Source organism: Pseudopodoces humilis, chromosome 25 (genome assembly GCF_049639895.1).
Source record: "Pseudopodoces humilis isolate 2021_Gansu_Grassland_sample_001 chromosome 25, ASM4963989v1, whole genome shotgun sequence".
Classification (NCBI taxonomy): domain Eukaryota; kingdom Metazoa; phylum Chordata; class Aves; order Passeriformes; family Paridae; genus Pseudopodoces; species Pseudopodoces humilis.
The window spans coordinates 5,739,539-5,751,926 of record NC_142224.1 but is presented as its reverse complement, the minus strand read 5'-3'; the positions used below and the strand labels follow the sequence as shown (position 1 = coordinate 5,751,926).

At 63.0% G+C, this 12,388-nt stretch overlaps 1 protein-coding gene across 1 annotated transcript; it reads right to left on the bottom strand.

Annotated features, from left to right (window-relative positions):
- Positions 1 to 852: 852 nt before the first annotated feature.
- SCN4B (sodium voltage-gated channel beta subunit 4) lies at positions 853 to 5,744 on the bottom strand. The gene is made up of 5 exons (XM_088066847.1): positions 5,681 to 5,744; positions 2,435 to 2,598; positions 1,565 to 1,790; positions 1,217 to 1,346; positions 853 to 1,136 (listed from the first exon to the last, which is right to left on the bottom strand). Exons 1-5 carry the CDS (start codon positions 5,742 to 5,744, stop codon positions 1,043 to 1,045), a joined length of 678 nt encoding a protein of 225 aa, XP_087922973.1. The 3' UTR covers positions 853 to 1,042.
- Positions 5,745 to 12,388: the final 6,644 nt, after the last annotated feature.

The window sequence follows — 12,388 nt, the reverse complement described above, 5'->3', positions numbered from 1 at the left end:
CTTGTGAGTCCACTCACAAAGACCCCCTGGCTTTCTGCAGCTCCCCTCATCCCAGAACACTTCACCATAGCCAAGGAAACCTCACCCCCACCCCGTGAGGTAGAGCAGTATTATTATTCCCATTTTACAGATGGGGAAACTGAGGCATGGAGAGGCAGAGCAACTTGCCCAGGGTTGCCCAGCAGGCACAGCCCTGGCCCGGCTCCCCTCGCCAGGGCTCGGCTGTGCTCCCTCCCTGCGTGGCCATGGAAGCCACGGCGAAAGGGAAACGCAATTGGCTGCTTTCCCCCTGGAATCTCGTACAAAAACATCCGCGTAGTGAGTTCAGCCTTGGCACCAGCATCAAAAGCATCGCTGCTGCGAGTGCCGAGCTCCGGAGAGAGGGGAGGGGGCAGCACAAAGCCAGGGAGCGCTCCCGGGACGGCTGCAGGGCAGAAGCGCCCCTGCTCCCAGGGATGCTCGGGGACAAAGCCAGGGTGAAATGTGGCACCTCACCCCATCCCGGGCCAGCAGTGACCCTGGGCCAGCCCCCCCAGCCCTGCTGGGGACCGAGACACAGCCAGGGGCCTGTCACTGATTTGGTTCTCTAGTGTGCTTATCACAGCCCTGCTTCCTCCCGTCCTCCTGCGCCACTCCATCTGCACGGCCAGCTCTGAGCATCCCTGCCCTGCTCCAGAAACCTCCTGGATGCAGCAGGCAGCTCCCAGCCACCTCAGCTCAGCACCCAGCGTGCCACCCCACGCCCCACCGGGCCCCCCGGTGCCCACAGCCGGCCCCCTGCCCTGCCTGCCCGGCACCGCGCTCAGAGCGGAGCCGGCGGCTCCCTCCGCCCCAGCAGCCTCCCAGCCCGAGTCCGCGAGAAGCTCCCAGTTCCCCCGGCAGCCGCAGCCTTCTCCGAGAAGCAGTGCAGGTTGCAGGCACGTGTGTAATAGAAACATGTCTCAAGCGCTGGCAGTTCGGAAAGAAAACAAAAGGGGAAGGCTCGTCCCGTGCCCGGGCTCCCGCGGCGGAGCGGGGCGGGCGCGGGGCGCCGCTGCTTCGCTCATGCCTTTGGTGGTGCTTTTTGTTCCGCCTTGGAGCCGGCCAGGCCGTTCTCGGTGTTGTCGTTCCCTGACGAGCTCACCAGACACTCCTTCCTGCACAGGGAGAGCGCACGGGCAGCTGACAGCCCCCCGACCCCGCTCACCGCCAACCCACCGCAGCACCCCGCACTCACTTCCCGTCCTGCGTCTTCTTGATGATGAACAGGACCACCCTCTTGATGAGCATGAAGAGGATGAGGAGGCCGATGAGCCCCCCCACCACGCCCACGATGATGAGTGTCACAGTGTTGTCCGTCTCCACCACTGCGGGAGAGAAGGTGCTGAGGGGGGCTTGGGAGGGGAGCAGGGAGCTCCCAGCTGCACATCCCGCCCCAAAAACCCAGAACCTCCTCCACCCCAGGCTTCCAGGGATGTCAGCCACCTCCACGCACCAGCACAAGAGTGAACCAAGGAGAGCCCGTCATGGTGTGTGGGCATTTCCCCTGGCCCAGTGCCACCCCAGTGCCCCGGCCAGCACTCACTCTTATGGACCACGGTGAGGATGATGGTGGCATTGTGCTGGGCGTTCCTCTCCTTGGGGTTCTTGACGTGGCAGGTGTACTTGCCAGCATCGCTGAACTCCACGTTGTTCAGCACGATGGAGATGTTGTTGTCCTTCTTGGTGGTGGAGCCGACAAACTCCACCCGCGGGTTGTGCCAGATGAGGGTGGGCTCCGTGGCTTTGTTCTTTATCTTGCCATGGTAAATCTGCAGAGGCAGGGGGAGCAGGATCAGCTGGGTGAGGGAAAGGCTCACGTTCTCCTGAAGGTGCCCAGGCTCAGCTCTGCACACACAGGCACCCCCAACAAATGGCCCATTACACCCCATTCAGGCCATGGAGATGAACATCCTGCTAGGATGCAGCAGATCTGACCTGTCCTGAAAGGATGGAACAGACCATGCAAAAAATAAGAGATCCCCAGAGAAAGTGAGCTCCTCTGCTGGCCAGAACTGCTCCAAACCAGCCCTCCTGCTGAGGAACTGGGGAGCCAAATATTCCCAGCAGGAAGTAAATCTATACAGAACATTTCATATTTCAGAGCAAGCGAAGGAGGAGGAAATGAACAGTATTTTGCCCTAAGTGCAGATTTGCACCTGAACAGCAAATTTATGAAAACAAATGAGCCTGTGGGCAGCAGCAAATCTAGAGCAGCTTTGTGCCAAAAGCATGATGTTCTGGGGTATTTGAGTCACCCCGTTTGCACAGCTCCCCCAGAGCTGGTGACACTTGGAGAGAAGGGCATCCTGCACCGGGAGAAAGGGAACTGCGAGAGCTGCAGTGCTGAGCTGCACTGGGGAAGCACAACAGGACCTGCCAGGAAAGCAGAGGCAGAGCCCAGAGAGCCACCCACCAGCTCTGTCGAGTTGAAATACCATGTGAAGACCAGGTCCTGGAAGCCTATGCAGGTGGTGAAGGTACAGGGCAGCAGGATATTGGAGTTATTCAGAGCCATCACCGTGCTGGTCTTCCCCACTGACACTTCCAAGGCGAAGGCGATGGCAAAGGTGTGCAAACCTGGCAGGGAGAGGGGAGCAGAGAGTGAGGCCAAGGCTTTTCACCCCTCGTCCCCTTTGGCATACCAGGCGTCAAATGCTCCTGTCTCCAGCCCTAGAACGGCTCGGTGACAGAGGGGACCCGATCCTGCAGGAACTGGGGCTGGGTCACCCACAGAGACAGCGTGGGTTCAAAGGGAGCCAGAATATCCCCACGAACAAAGCGTGCAAATGAGAGCCCTGATTTGCATGTTATCCACAGGCCTCCAGCTAGACCTTAAAAGGGGAGAAGAAAGCCAAGGCGAAGCAGAGCTCTGCTCTTCAGGCGGGAGCTGGAGCAGTAATTAGCGTGGCTGTCCTGGCCGCCTGCCACCCGCTCGACCTCCCACAGCCCCAGCTGGCCCTCGGGAGCAGCCCCTCACGCCCAGCAGCGAGAGCCCCGGCTCCCTCTGGAGCTGCCAGATGACCTTCAAACTGCAGGATGAGCTCTCCCGCTCCTCGCCTCTCTGTGAGCAGGGCGAGAGGAGCAGTAGGAGCCCAGGGGCAGCTGAGCGCTCCAGGGGTGCAGGGACTGGCACTGCGCTGGGCTGGGCCACCACAGGTCCTTTCTGGGACCATAGGGATGCTCTGGTCCTGGCCAGAGGAGCAGCCCCGCTCCCCATCCCCATCCCACCATGGCCCTGTCCCGTTTGTGTGTGATGTGGCATGGCTGAGATGTGACATGGCCCAGCAAAGCACCATCCTCCCCTTTCCCAGACCTCAGCCACCCCTGCAGAGCTTTCCCTGGGCACAAAATCCACAAATTCCCACAGCTACAAGCCGATCCCCAGCTGCCCCAACACCTTAACTCTGACACACTGCCCAGTCCGGGGTTCGCCTCTCTCTGCAGCTGCCTCAGCTGCTGATTTATTCTCCCACACAAGCCAGTGCTAACAACTCCCCAGGCACGTCGCAGCCGGAGCCAAGCCTGAGAGCCCTGCATCCTGGGCTCCGGGCCCTGCTGCAGTGCTGCATTGCAAGCACTGCAGGCGAGGAGTTATTTAACTTTACACAGAAGCACTCCTCATTTTGCTGGAGAGGCCGGAGCTAACGTCAGGGAGTGGTTCCTGGCAGATGGAATCTCCTGCACCTGTCAGGCTCCTAGAGCAGCCCTGGGGGTGCTACAGAGGGGACTTCACAGGCAGGAGTGTCCCAGGGGACAGGAGCTGTCCCTCTGGAGCAGGAGTTGGCGGAGGGATGCCTGGCTCTGCAGGTAAGTCTGAGCCTGCAGCGTGCTGCAAGCGGACACTCACTCACAGGAAAGATGATTCCTTGCAGCTTGTAACACTTTAGAACCTGTCTGCCACCCTTAGAATGTAATCTGAATTGAGTGTGTGGGGTAAATCGAGGCTGACCTTCTTCCTGTCATCCTGTGCTCTCAGGAAGTCAAAATTGATATGTCACCACTAAATAAAGCACCGAGGAAAACACGCTGGGGGAGCGCTGACTGATCCTGCCGCACATCAGCTCCCAGCGCTGCTTTTCCACACCCTCCCAAAGCTGCTTTGCACCACCGGCCCCCCAACCTTCAGGGCCACTCCCCTGGGGGCTCCAGGCTCCCTCCCATGCCTGCAGGCACCAGCCTTTCCCCAGAGACAGGAAAGCAGGGAGCAGCCACTCCTGCTGCCGGAGCCTTGGCTGCCTGCGCTCTGCTCTTGCAGAGGGAGAGCCCCCAGAGTGAGGGGCTCGCTGGGCACGGTGCTCACCCCGGACTGCCATCTGTGGCAAAGCTGCTCCAGAAAAACTTTCACTGCCCACAGAAGTCAGCGTGACATCCTGGCGCAGGCAGCAAGCCATGCCTGGCAGGCTGGCCGGGCTCCTCTCCAGCGGGGTTCAAAGAGAGGAGCTCCGTGGCCAGCCCGAAGCCGGCTGCGGTGATCTCTGGGGCAGGACACACGGCCCTCACCTCTGCTATGGAAGGGGCTGTGCCGCGGCTCCGTGCTGCAGCCAGGAGCCCGCTGCCACTCCCTGCGGAGCACGGCATCCCCGAAACCTCCACGGAGGGACAGAGAGACCCGCCCTGCATCCCCTGCCCAGCGCCTTCTCCAGCTCCCAGCCCACCTGAGCGACTTGTGGGACCAGGTTCCCACCTCCACACCCTGAACCCCAGACCCCCGAGTGGTCTCAAGCATCTCCGAGTCTCTCCTACCACCCCACTGCCAGCTCAGGTGCTGGCACCCAAACCTCGCAGGGGGTCAGGTACTTACATGCTTTTTTTGAGTCTCCAGCATCCTTTAACTTAAGAACTTTGCCCTCTAAAACGCGTCCCACGGGAGTGCCCCAGCAGCAAGCGCTGCACAGCCAGCTCGCGGTCCCGGGCTGACGCGAGGATGACCCACGGGAGCAGGAGGAGTGCGGCGGGTGCGTGAAGCTGATGCAGGAGGCTGGAGCCTGCCCCAGGTGTGCAGTGGGGAGGGAACGGCTGCCAGCCCCTCCCTGCAGCCTGTGCCGAGGTATCTCGGGCATCCCCGGACACGGGGCTGGGCATCATGCTCCAAGCAGCGGCCCTGCAGCGCGGGTCGGTCCCCGCGCCAGGGACAAGCACATGCGAATGGTGGTTGTACCGAATGAACTGTAAGACAATGACCTGTCGGCGGGCGTGCTGGCGCTGAAGCAGTGCACGGCCTCCCCGCGGCCATCCCCCGGTCCCGGGCAGGCAGGCAGCGCGGTCCCCGCTGGCCGGGCAGCGCAGGAGCGGGGCAAAGCGGGGTGCAGCCGCAGTGCTCGCAGGAGAAGCGCTGGCGACGGGAGCGCCGGTGCGGGCAGGGCAGGGGCCGGAGCCGGGACTTCGGAGCTGGGGCTCGGCTGCGAAGTCACCTTGGCCAAGTGACTTATCCCCGGCGCTCTGGACCGTCCGTCTGCAGAGCGGAGAGCGGCGTTAGCGCCCGCGGGCGGCATCCCCGGGCGCGGCGGGCGGGGTGCGGGGGCTGGGTGCGGAGCGGGGACCCCCGCCTCGGGCTGCCGCGGCTCCCCGGGGCATGGTCCCGGCCGGGGAGCTGGGGTGGGGGGGACACAGGACGCGGGCGGTACCCGGAGGGGTCCCCGCAGCCCCCCGCGCCCCTTACCCAGGAGCGCGGCCAGCAGGCGCGGCGCGGCGCGGCGGCGAGCGGCGGGCGAGCCCGGGGCCATGGCTGCGGTGCGGGGCGGTGTGGAGCGGAGCGGTCCCTGCTGCCCGCAGCGCCCGGCTCTGGCCGCCCCCGCGGAGGGCGAGCGGCGCCGGGCGGGGCCGCGCCGGGCGGGGCTGTGCTGAGCCCTCCTCCGCTCTCCTTCTCTCTCCTCCGAGCTCCTCCGAGCTCCTCCGCATCCCCCGCGCATCCCTCTGCGCTCCCGCCCCGCGCATCCGCCCGCCCGGGGCATCGAGGAGCGCTCCCTGGAGCAGGGCAGTGATGGTTCCCCTGCGCTCGGCACTGATGAAACCGCATCCCGAACCCTGGGTGCAGTTTTGGACCCCTCGAAAGAAGGACATTGAGGTGCTGGAGTGTGTCCAGAGGAGGGGCTGGAGAACCGGTCGGATGAGAAGAGGTCGAGGGAGCTGAGGGGGGTTTAAACTGGAGAAAAGGAGGCTCGAGGGGACCTTCTCGCTCTCGTCAACTCCCTGACAGGAGGGTGGAGCCAGGTGGGGGTCGGGCTTTTCTCCCAGGTAACAAATGACAGGACAAAATGAAAAGGCCTAAAGCTGTGCCAGGGGAGGTTTAGGTTGGATATCAGGGAAGATTTCTTCACTGAAAGGATTGTCCAGCCCTGGCACAGGCTGCCCAGGGCAGTGGTGGAGTCACCAAACCTGGAAGAGTTCAAAAACATATGGCTGTGGCACTTGGGGACATGGTTTAGTGATGGGTTAATAGCTGGACTTGATCTTAGAGGTTTTTTCCAACCTCACTGATTCTGTGGTGGCCTGGAAACACTGGGCTGGTGTTGTCCTGGGCCACCTTGGGTAGAGGCCAAAGCACCACTCAGGCCGGTGGCTCCCCAGGACAACAAAACAGGACGAGGCAGGGGCTCAGCTCTCATTCGGGGCACCTCAGCACTGTGACACCAGGTGTCCCTGCCCTCCATCCCCAAGACAGAAGCAGACACGGGTGGGATGCAAAGCCAGACCCCGATGGCTGCAGAGGGACCCGCCCGGCGCCAAAACGAACACTCTGAGAACTCATTTTTTGCACCGTGATCTTTTTCCGGGATAATTGTCTGCACAAAGGTTCTCGTCTCAGCAACCTTTTCCTTGCCTCGCATCCATTAGGGCCGCCCTCGGCACACCGCATCCCAAAGGCGGCGGTGGGGGCTCGCCTAATGGAAGCTCCCGGGATGGTGTGGGCAGGCAGAGCTTCACCTCTGCCCAGCTCCATTAGACACGAGCCCCGTGCGGAGAGCAGCGCTTGCGGGAGGTGACGCATCCCAAAACAGCCATGGTGGGAAGGGGAGGAGGTGCTGCCGCACTCCTGGAGCAGGAACGGCGCTGGCTTTTTCTCTGGGCTGCAGTGATGCGGGGCACGCGTCCTGGCAAAGCTCACCCCAGGGACCAGGCATGGCCTCCCTGAGCTGGATTGACTGTTTTTTGGGTGTGAGAGCAGCTGACCTGCAGGGATGTCTAAGGTGCCACAGCCTGTCACCTTCAGGGCACTCCATCCCCATCCAGCCCCCTTCGCAGCTCTCCCGGCTGAAGCAGCAGAGAAGAGGGAAAGCAGGAGGCTTTGCAGGGCACGGGGACATCCCGGGGGAGCCTGAGAGGATGCCAGCAGTGCCTGTGGGTTGAGGCGTTAGGGCTGCAGAGCTGGCAAGAGAGGCAGGAAAAATACAGGCGGAGCGGGCAGGGCAGCGCTGGCAGCCGGCGCTGCGGGAGCGGTGTGCACGGCTCTGCTGATGCAGCAGAAGGTGCCTTGGCGGGCTGCTGGGATGGATTCAGGGAGGGGATGGATTCAGGGAGCTGATGGATAGAGCGAGGTGATGGATACAGCGAGGGGAGCAGAGCTGCAGGCGCTGTGTGGAGACGGGAGGAGGAGCGCAGCGTTTGCTGGAGCATCACTAATTGTGAGAGGACAGGCAGAGATCCGAGGGGGTGCAGGGACGCCTGTCACCCCTGCAGGGGTGCCTGGTGGCTCCTGGGGCCAGAGGCACAGGTGCAGGTGACTTTGAGCGTCCAGCACACAGGACCCGCTCAGTGCAGACCTGGAACAGCAGCACCCCTCCCCTGGTGCAGGGGGAGGTGTGGAGGAGCCCCTCCCGGGATGCTCAGGTGCCTGCCAAGTTTGCTTGCATTTGGGATGCAAGTTGGGATGCATTTGGCTAAACTGCCGCTGAGAGTCTTGCCAGCAGAGCCCTAAATCCTTCCGGAGGCAGGAAGGCTGGGAAACCTGGCTACGACAGAGCTCCTGTGGGTACTGGCACAAACGGGGTGCACTGGACAGCTGGGCACCCAGCTTATTCCGTGCTGGCGTGGCCCTGCAGCCACATCTCCCTGCTGAGCATCCCCGCAGAGGTGACGGCCTGGCGCCGTGCCCGCTCCCCTGCACGCTGGGGCCGCTGTGCCCGCTCAGCCCCGGGGCTGGGAGCAGGACTCTGCCTGTCACCAGCGCCTGATGGAGCTGTCACACTTGGCAGCTCCAGCCGGTCTCCTCGACCGACTGATCCCGCGGGACATCTGCCACTGCCGCGGGGCTGGACAGGGCTCTGCTGTCCCCCGGCCCGGCCAGTGGCCGGGGAAGGGCACTGGCAGCAGCTGGCCCTGGGATTTCGGCAGGACTCAGACGTCCGGCGTGGGACGCGGAATTCCTGCGGCTCAGCGGAAACTTGTTCTGCTGAGCCCAGCGCCAGGCTGATGAGTCTGGTTTCAGGGAACGCGAGCACCCCGTGCTCGGACGCTGTCACCTCCCTGGGGGACAGGAAGGAGGGCTCAAATGAATCCAAAGCACTACAGGGGCGCTGCCAGCTGGCTCACAGCCTGCCGGGGGGCTGTCTGTGTGCCCTCAGTCCCTCTCACCTTGCACTGGCGGAGCTGAGAGGGTTAAAATGCCAGGCTGCTGCTCTCCGAGGAGGGCTCCTGCCTCCCTCCACGTGGGTGCCGACCAGGTAGGGCTGAGCAGAGCAGCTGGGCTGCAGCTCCCAGCTGAACGCAGCAGGCGCAGCGCTGGCCCCGGCTGCCCTGGAGCATCCTGCCAGGGGCTGCCCCAGGGGGACAGTCCCAGCCGCCTCCCAAACCTGCCCGAGCCAGACGATGCTGCGCTCCCGGAGCAGGCAGAGCTCTCCTGCCGATGGAGGGGGAGGAGGAGGTGGCAACGCTGGAACAGAGCTTCCCATCAGCACCTTTTATTTACTGCAAGGTCCTCTGGCTGTGACCTTTAAAAGACAAGGTGGCCCGGCATCCCGGCAGCTGGCAGTGGGCAGGAGGCACCGCAGGGATCAGGCTCTGCAGGACTGTCCTGGCTGGGACGGACTCGCCGGGCTGAAGCTGAGCGAGAGGTCCCGGGCACAGACTGCGGGTGAGTACCCGGCTGCTTTTGTCATTCCAACTCTCGGCTGCCTGCGGCTCTCCCTCGGAGCGGTGCTTTCCCCTCTCCCTGCGCTGCCGCTGCCTGCTCGCCCCCGCCCGCGGAGCTGCCTGCCCTCCGGAGCGCACAGGTTCCTCATCCCCTTCCAACACGCAGGGGAAGAGCGGCCGTGTCCCCCGGCAGCCACTGCAGAGCATCTGCAAGAATCGCTGAGGCAACCCTGCTGTATCCCAGGAGAAAGTTTGATCCTGACCCGGCACAGCCCGAGGCCACCTCCACCGAACCCACCTTATTCTGTCCCTCCAGAGCTGTCCTTCACACCCCTCACTGCCCCAGGCTCTTCCCTTCCCCGGCGCTCCCCTTTACTCCTCAGCCCCGGGAGCAGGGCAGCATTGCAGGGACTCTGTCTCTCCCTGAGACACCCCAGCAGTTCCCTGTAACTCTGCACAGGATCAGGCAGAGGTCCCTGCCAGCTCCCAACCCCTGTCTTGCTCTTTAACACCTGTAATCCCACCCGGCCCAAGGAAATTTTAGTGTTCTGTAACAAGGACTGTCCGTGGTTCTGGAGAATCCGTGAAGCCCCAGTGCTGGGGGGTTGCTGTCACTGTCCTCAGTCCTCTGCAGTGAGGAGAACTCACCCTTGTTGTGTCCCACGGGGTCTCCTCTGTGATCCTCTGCTCTCCTCAAGGGTTCTGCCAGCAACATTCTAACAAGCGGCCTGAAAGTGCCAAGGGATCCCCCATCCCCTCTGCCTACGGCTGCATTTGACCCCCTGAGGCTGGGTGAGGATAACCCCACGTCTCCTCCGGGGAGCTGCTCCTCCCTGCACGGTAAAGTTGTTCCCTGCCACGGGCCAGGGATCGATTGGCTGCACCCCCCGGCAGCAGCCCAGAGCTGCAGCACTGTGTCAGCAGGACGCTGGAGGTGATTTGGGTGCCCTTCCTCAGGGAGGGAGAGGTGCCGTGGGAAGCTGGAAGTTTTCCGCAGCGCTGACCCCACTCTGAGGTGTCCAGGGTGCGGTGTCCGGGCGGGCAGGGACAGGGACACCGGGAGAGCTCATCCCACTGGCACTGCTGCTGGGAACAGCGGTGGGCTGAGCAGCGTAGGGGGCTGGGAGGGGGCAAGGCAGGGCTGGAAGGTGGAAAGAGGTGGTGGCAGTGCCCTGGGGCAGTGTGTGGCCAGACCTTGCTTGTGTGAGGAATTGGGATGCGCTGGCGCTTGGCAGCCCGGAGTGAAGGACAGCAGGGAGAGGAATGGTGGAGCAAGGCTGTCAGAGCTTCCCTCGTGTCTCCACGGTGGGTGAACTGATGGATGTGCCTATTAACTGTGCCCCAGTTGTGTCGTGCTGCTCGGGAGCATCCCCACGGCGCTGCTGGACTGGGAGAACAGCCGGGTACGGGTGTCCATCACCCAGCACGTGCCCTGGGCTCTGCTGGAGCCTGCTGAGCCTTACCTGCCATGAGCAGCCATCAATCCCGGCTCTCTGAGAAGCACAGGTGGAGAAGCTGACAGGGTCCTGGAGGCTCCACAGTAGGTGTGGAGCACCCCTGAAATCTCCCTGTGGCAAGGCTGGGGCAGCACTGGCCACGCTCGCACCCCCAGCGCTGCCCTGGCTCTGTGGCAGCTCCCAGGGACAGAGCTGTGGACACACAGGGTGCCCCGGGCTCCCTCAGCACACAAAGCACCTCAGCAGGACCAAGCTCCGCTCCGGAGCAGGCTCATCCCCCCAGGCAGAGCAGATGAGGGGCCTGTCCCGCCCCTCCAGGCTGCGGCACAAAAGCATCGAGGGCAAAGTCGGTGTTTTGTTGTTCTTTTGTTTGTTTGACTGTACAAAGAGCAATAAAAACATCCCACACTCGGCAGAGCGCTTGGCAAGAGAAGCCCAGGGGAAGGCGCACACCCAAGGCCACAGCACGACCCACAGCAGCCCCTCCTGTGTGTACAGATCTGTATTTGTCGGCTCGCTGCTGTGCACAGCTACGTACAGACAGATGCATTGGCAAGTTGCAATCCACGGGTAGTGCACGAAAAGAAATGAAAGGCAGATGCAAGACTGGTCATGTGCAACACTCAGAGGCCTCTGTGCCCCCGAGGTGCTGGCTCAGTCCTACCAGGAGCCGGGGACAGCCCGGCTCTGGCAGAAGGCGGTGCGGGAGCCCTGCGGCACCGGGCACCGCTGGCACTGTGCGGGGTGTGGGGACAGCCCGGCCCTCCCCGGGCAGCAGGGCCCAGGGGAAGGGAGCCACACGTGGGACACGGCACATTCCTGCTGTGGATGGGAGGGGAGCGGTGTGGAGCCCAGCGGGGTCGAGTGGCACGGACAGGGCGTGTGGGGCCAGGGTGGAAAGCGATGGGGCAGAGCAGGGAGGGCACAGCTGTCCCGCCATCCCTGGGGCCCGATGGCATTGCTGGCATGGCACCTACACAGGGACGTGCAAAGGTGTCCCTTCTCTGCACAGGGACACTGCAGAGGTGTCCCTTCTTCCCTGGCAGTGCTGCTGTGACGGGACCTCCATCACCTGGCCCTGGGCAGTGTCCCCCGAGGCTCTGTGCACTGTCCTGCTCCTGGCAGCCACGGGAGAAGAAAAGCTCAAGCCCGGTGCCACAGGGGACACTGCCCTGGGTCATTGCCTGCCTGAACCCAGCTCAGCTGCCAGGTGAGGCAAGTGGCACACGGGGCTGGGCACGCTGGCAGTGCATTGCCATGGCAGTTACAGTGTGCAGTGCCCTGCAGGGAGCCCGGAGGAGGCAGTCTCAGCATCACAGGGCTGCTCCAGGGTGGCTGACCTGTCCTAACTCTGGGCCTGCTGTTGTGCCCAGTCCTTCCCAGCAAGTGCCCAAAAGCTCCTTCTCCTTTCAGCAGCTCCTTGTCCCCAGCAACCTCACCCCAGCACTCCCCACCATCTCCGTCTGGCTCATCAGCAGGACATTTTCCATCTCAATCACCCTCCCCAGGAAGGAAACGAGCACAAAAAAATCAGCCCAGCACCTTGGGCTGAGATGCTCAGACCCAAAACCAGCCCGAGAAGCAGAAGGGTCCATCCCTTGCACACCAAGAGCTGTCAATGGTTCCAAAGCACCGCAAAGCTCCAAGACACTGAGTGGGTGCATGGCCCTGGCCACTGACTTCTGAGCAGCCTGGGACAGTCCCTGAGGAGCACGAGCTTGCAAGGAGGAGACTGGCAGCTATTGGGATCCCTCGGGATGGGAACACCAGTGCCAGTGGCCCAGGCACAGCAGGAGCACCTCGGGATGACTCCAAGGGCAGACTGCTGTCCCCTGCTTGCA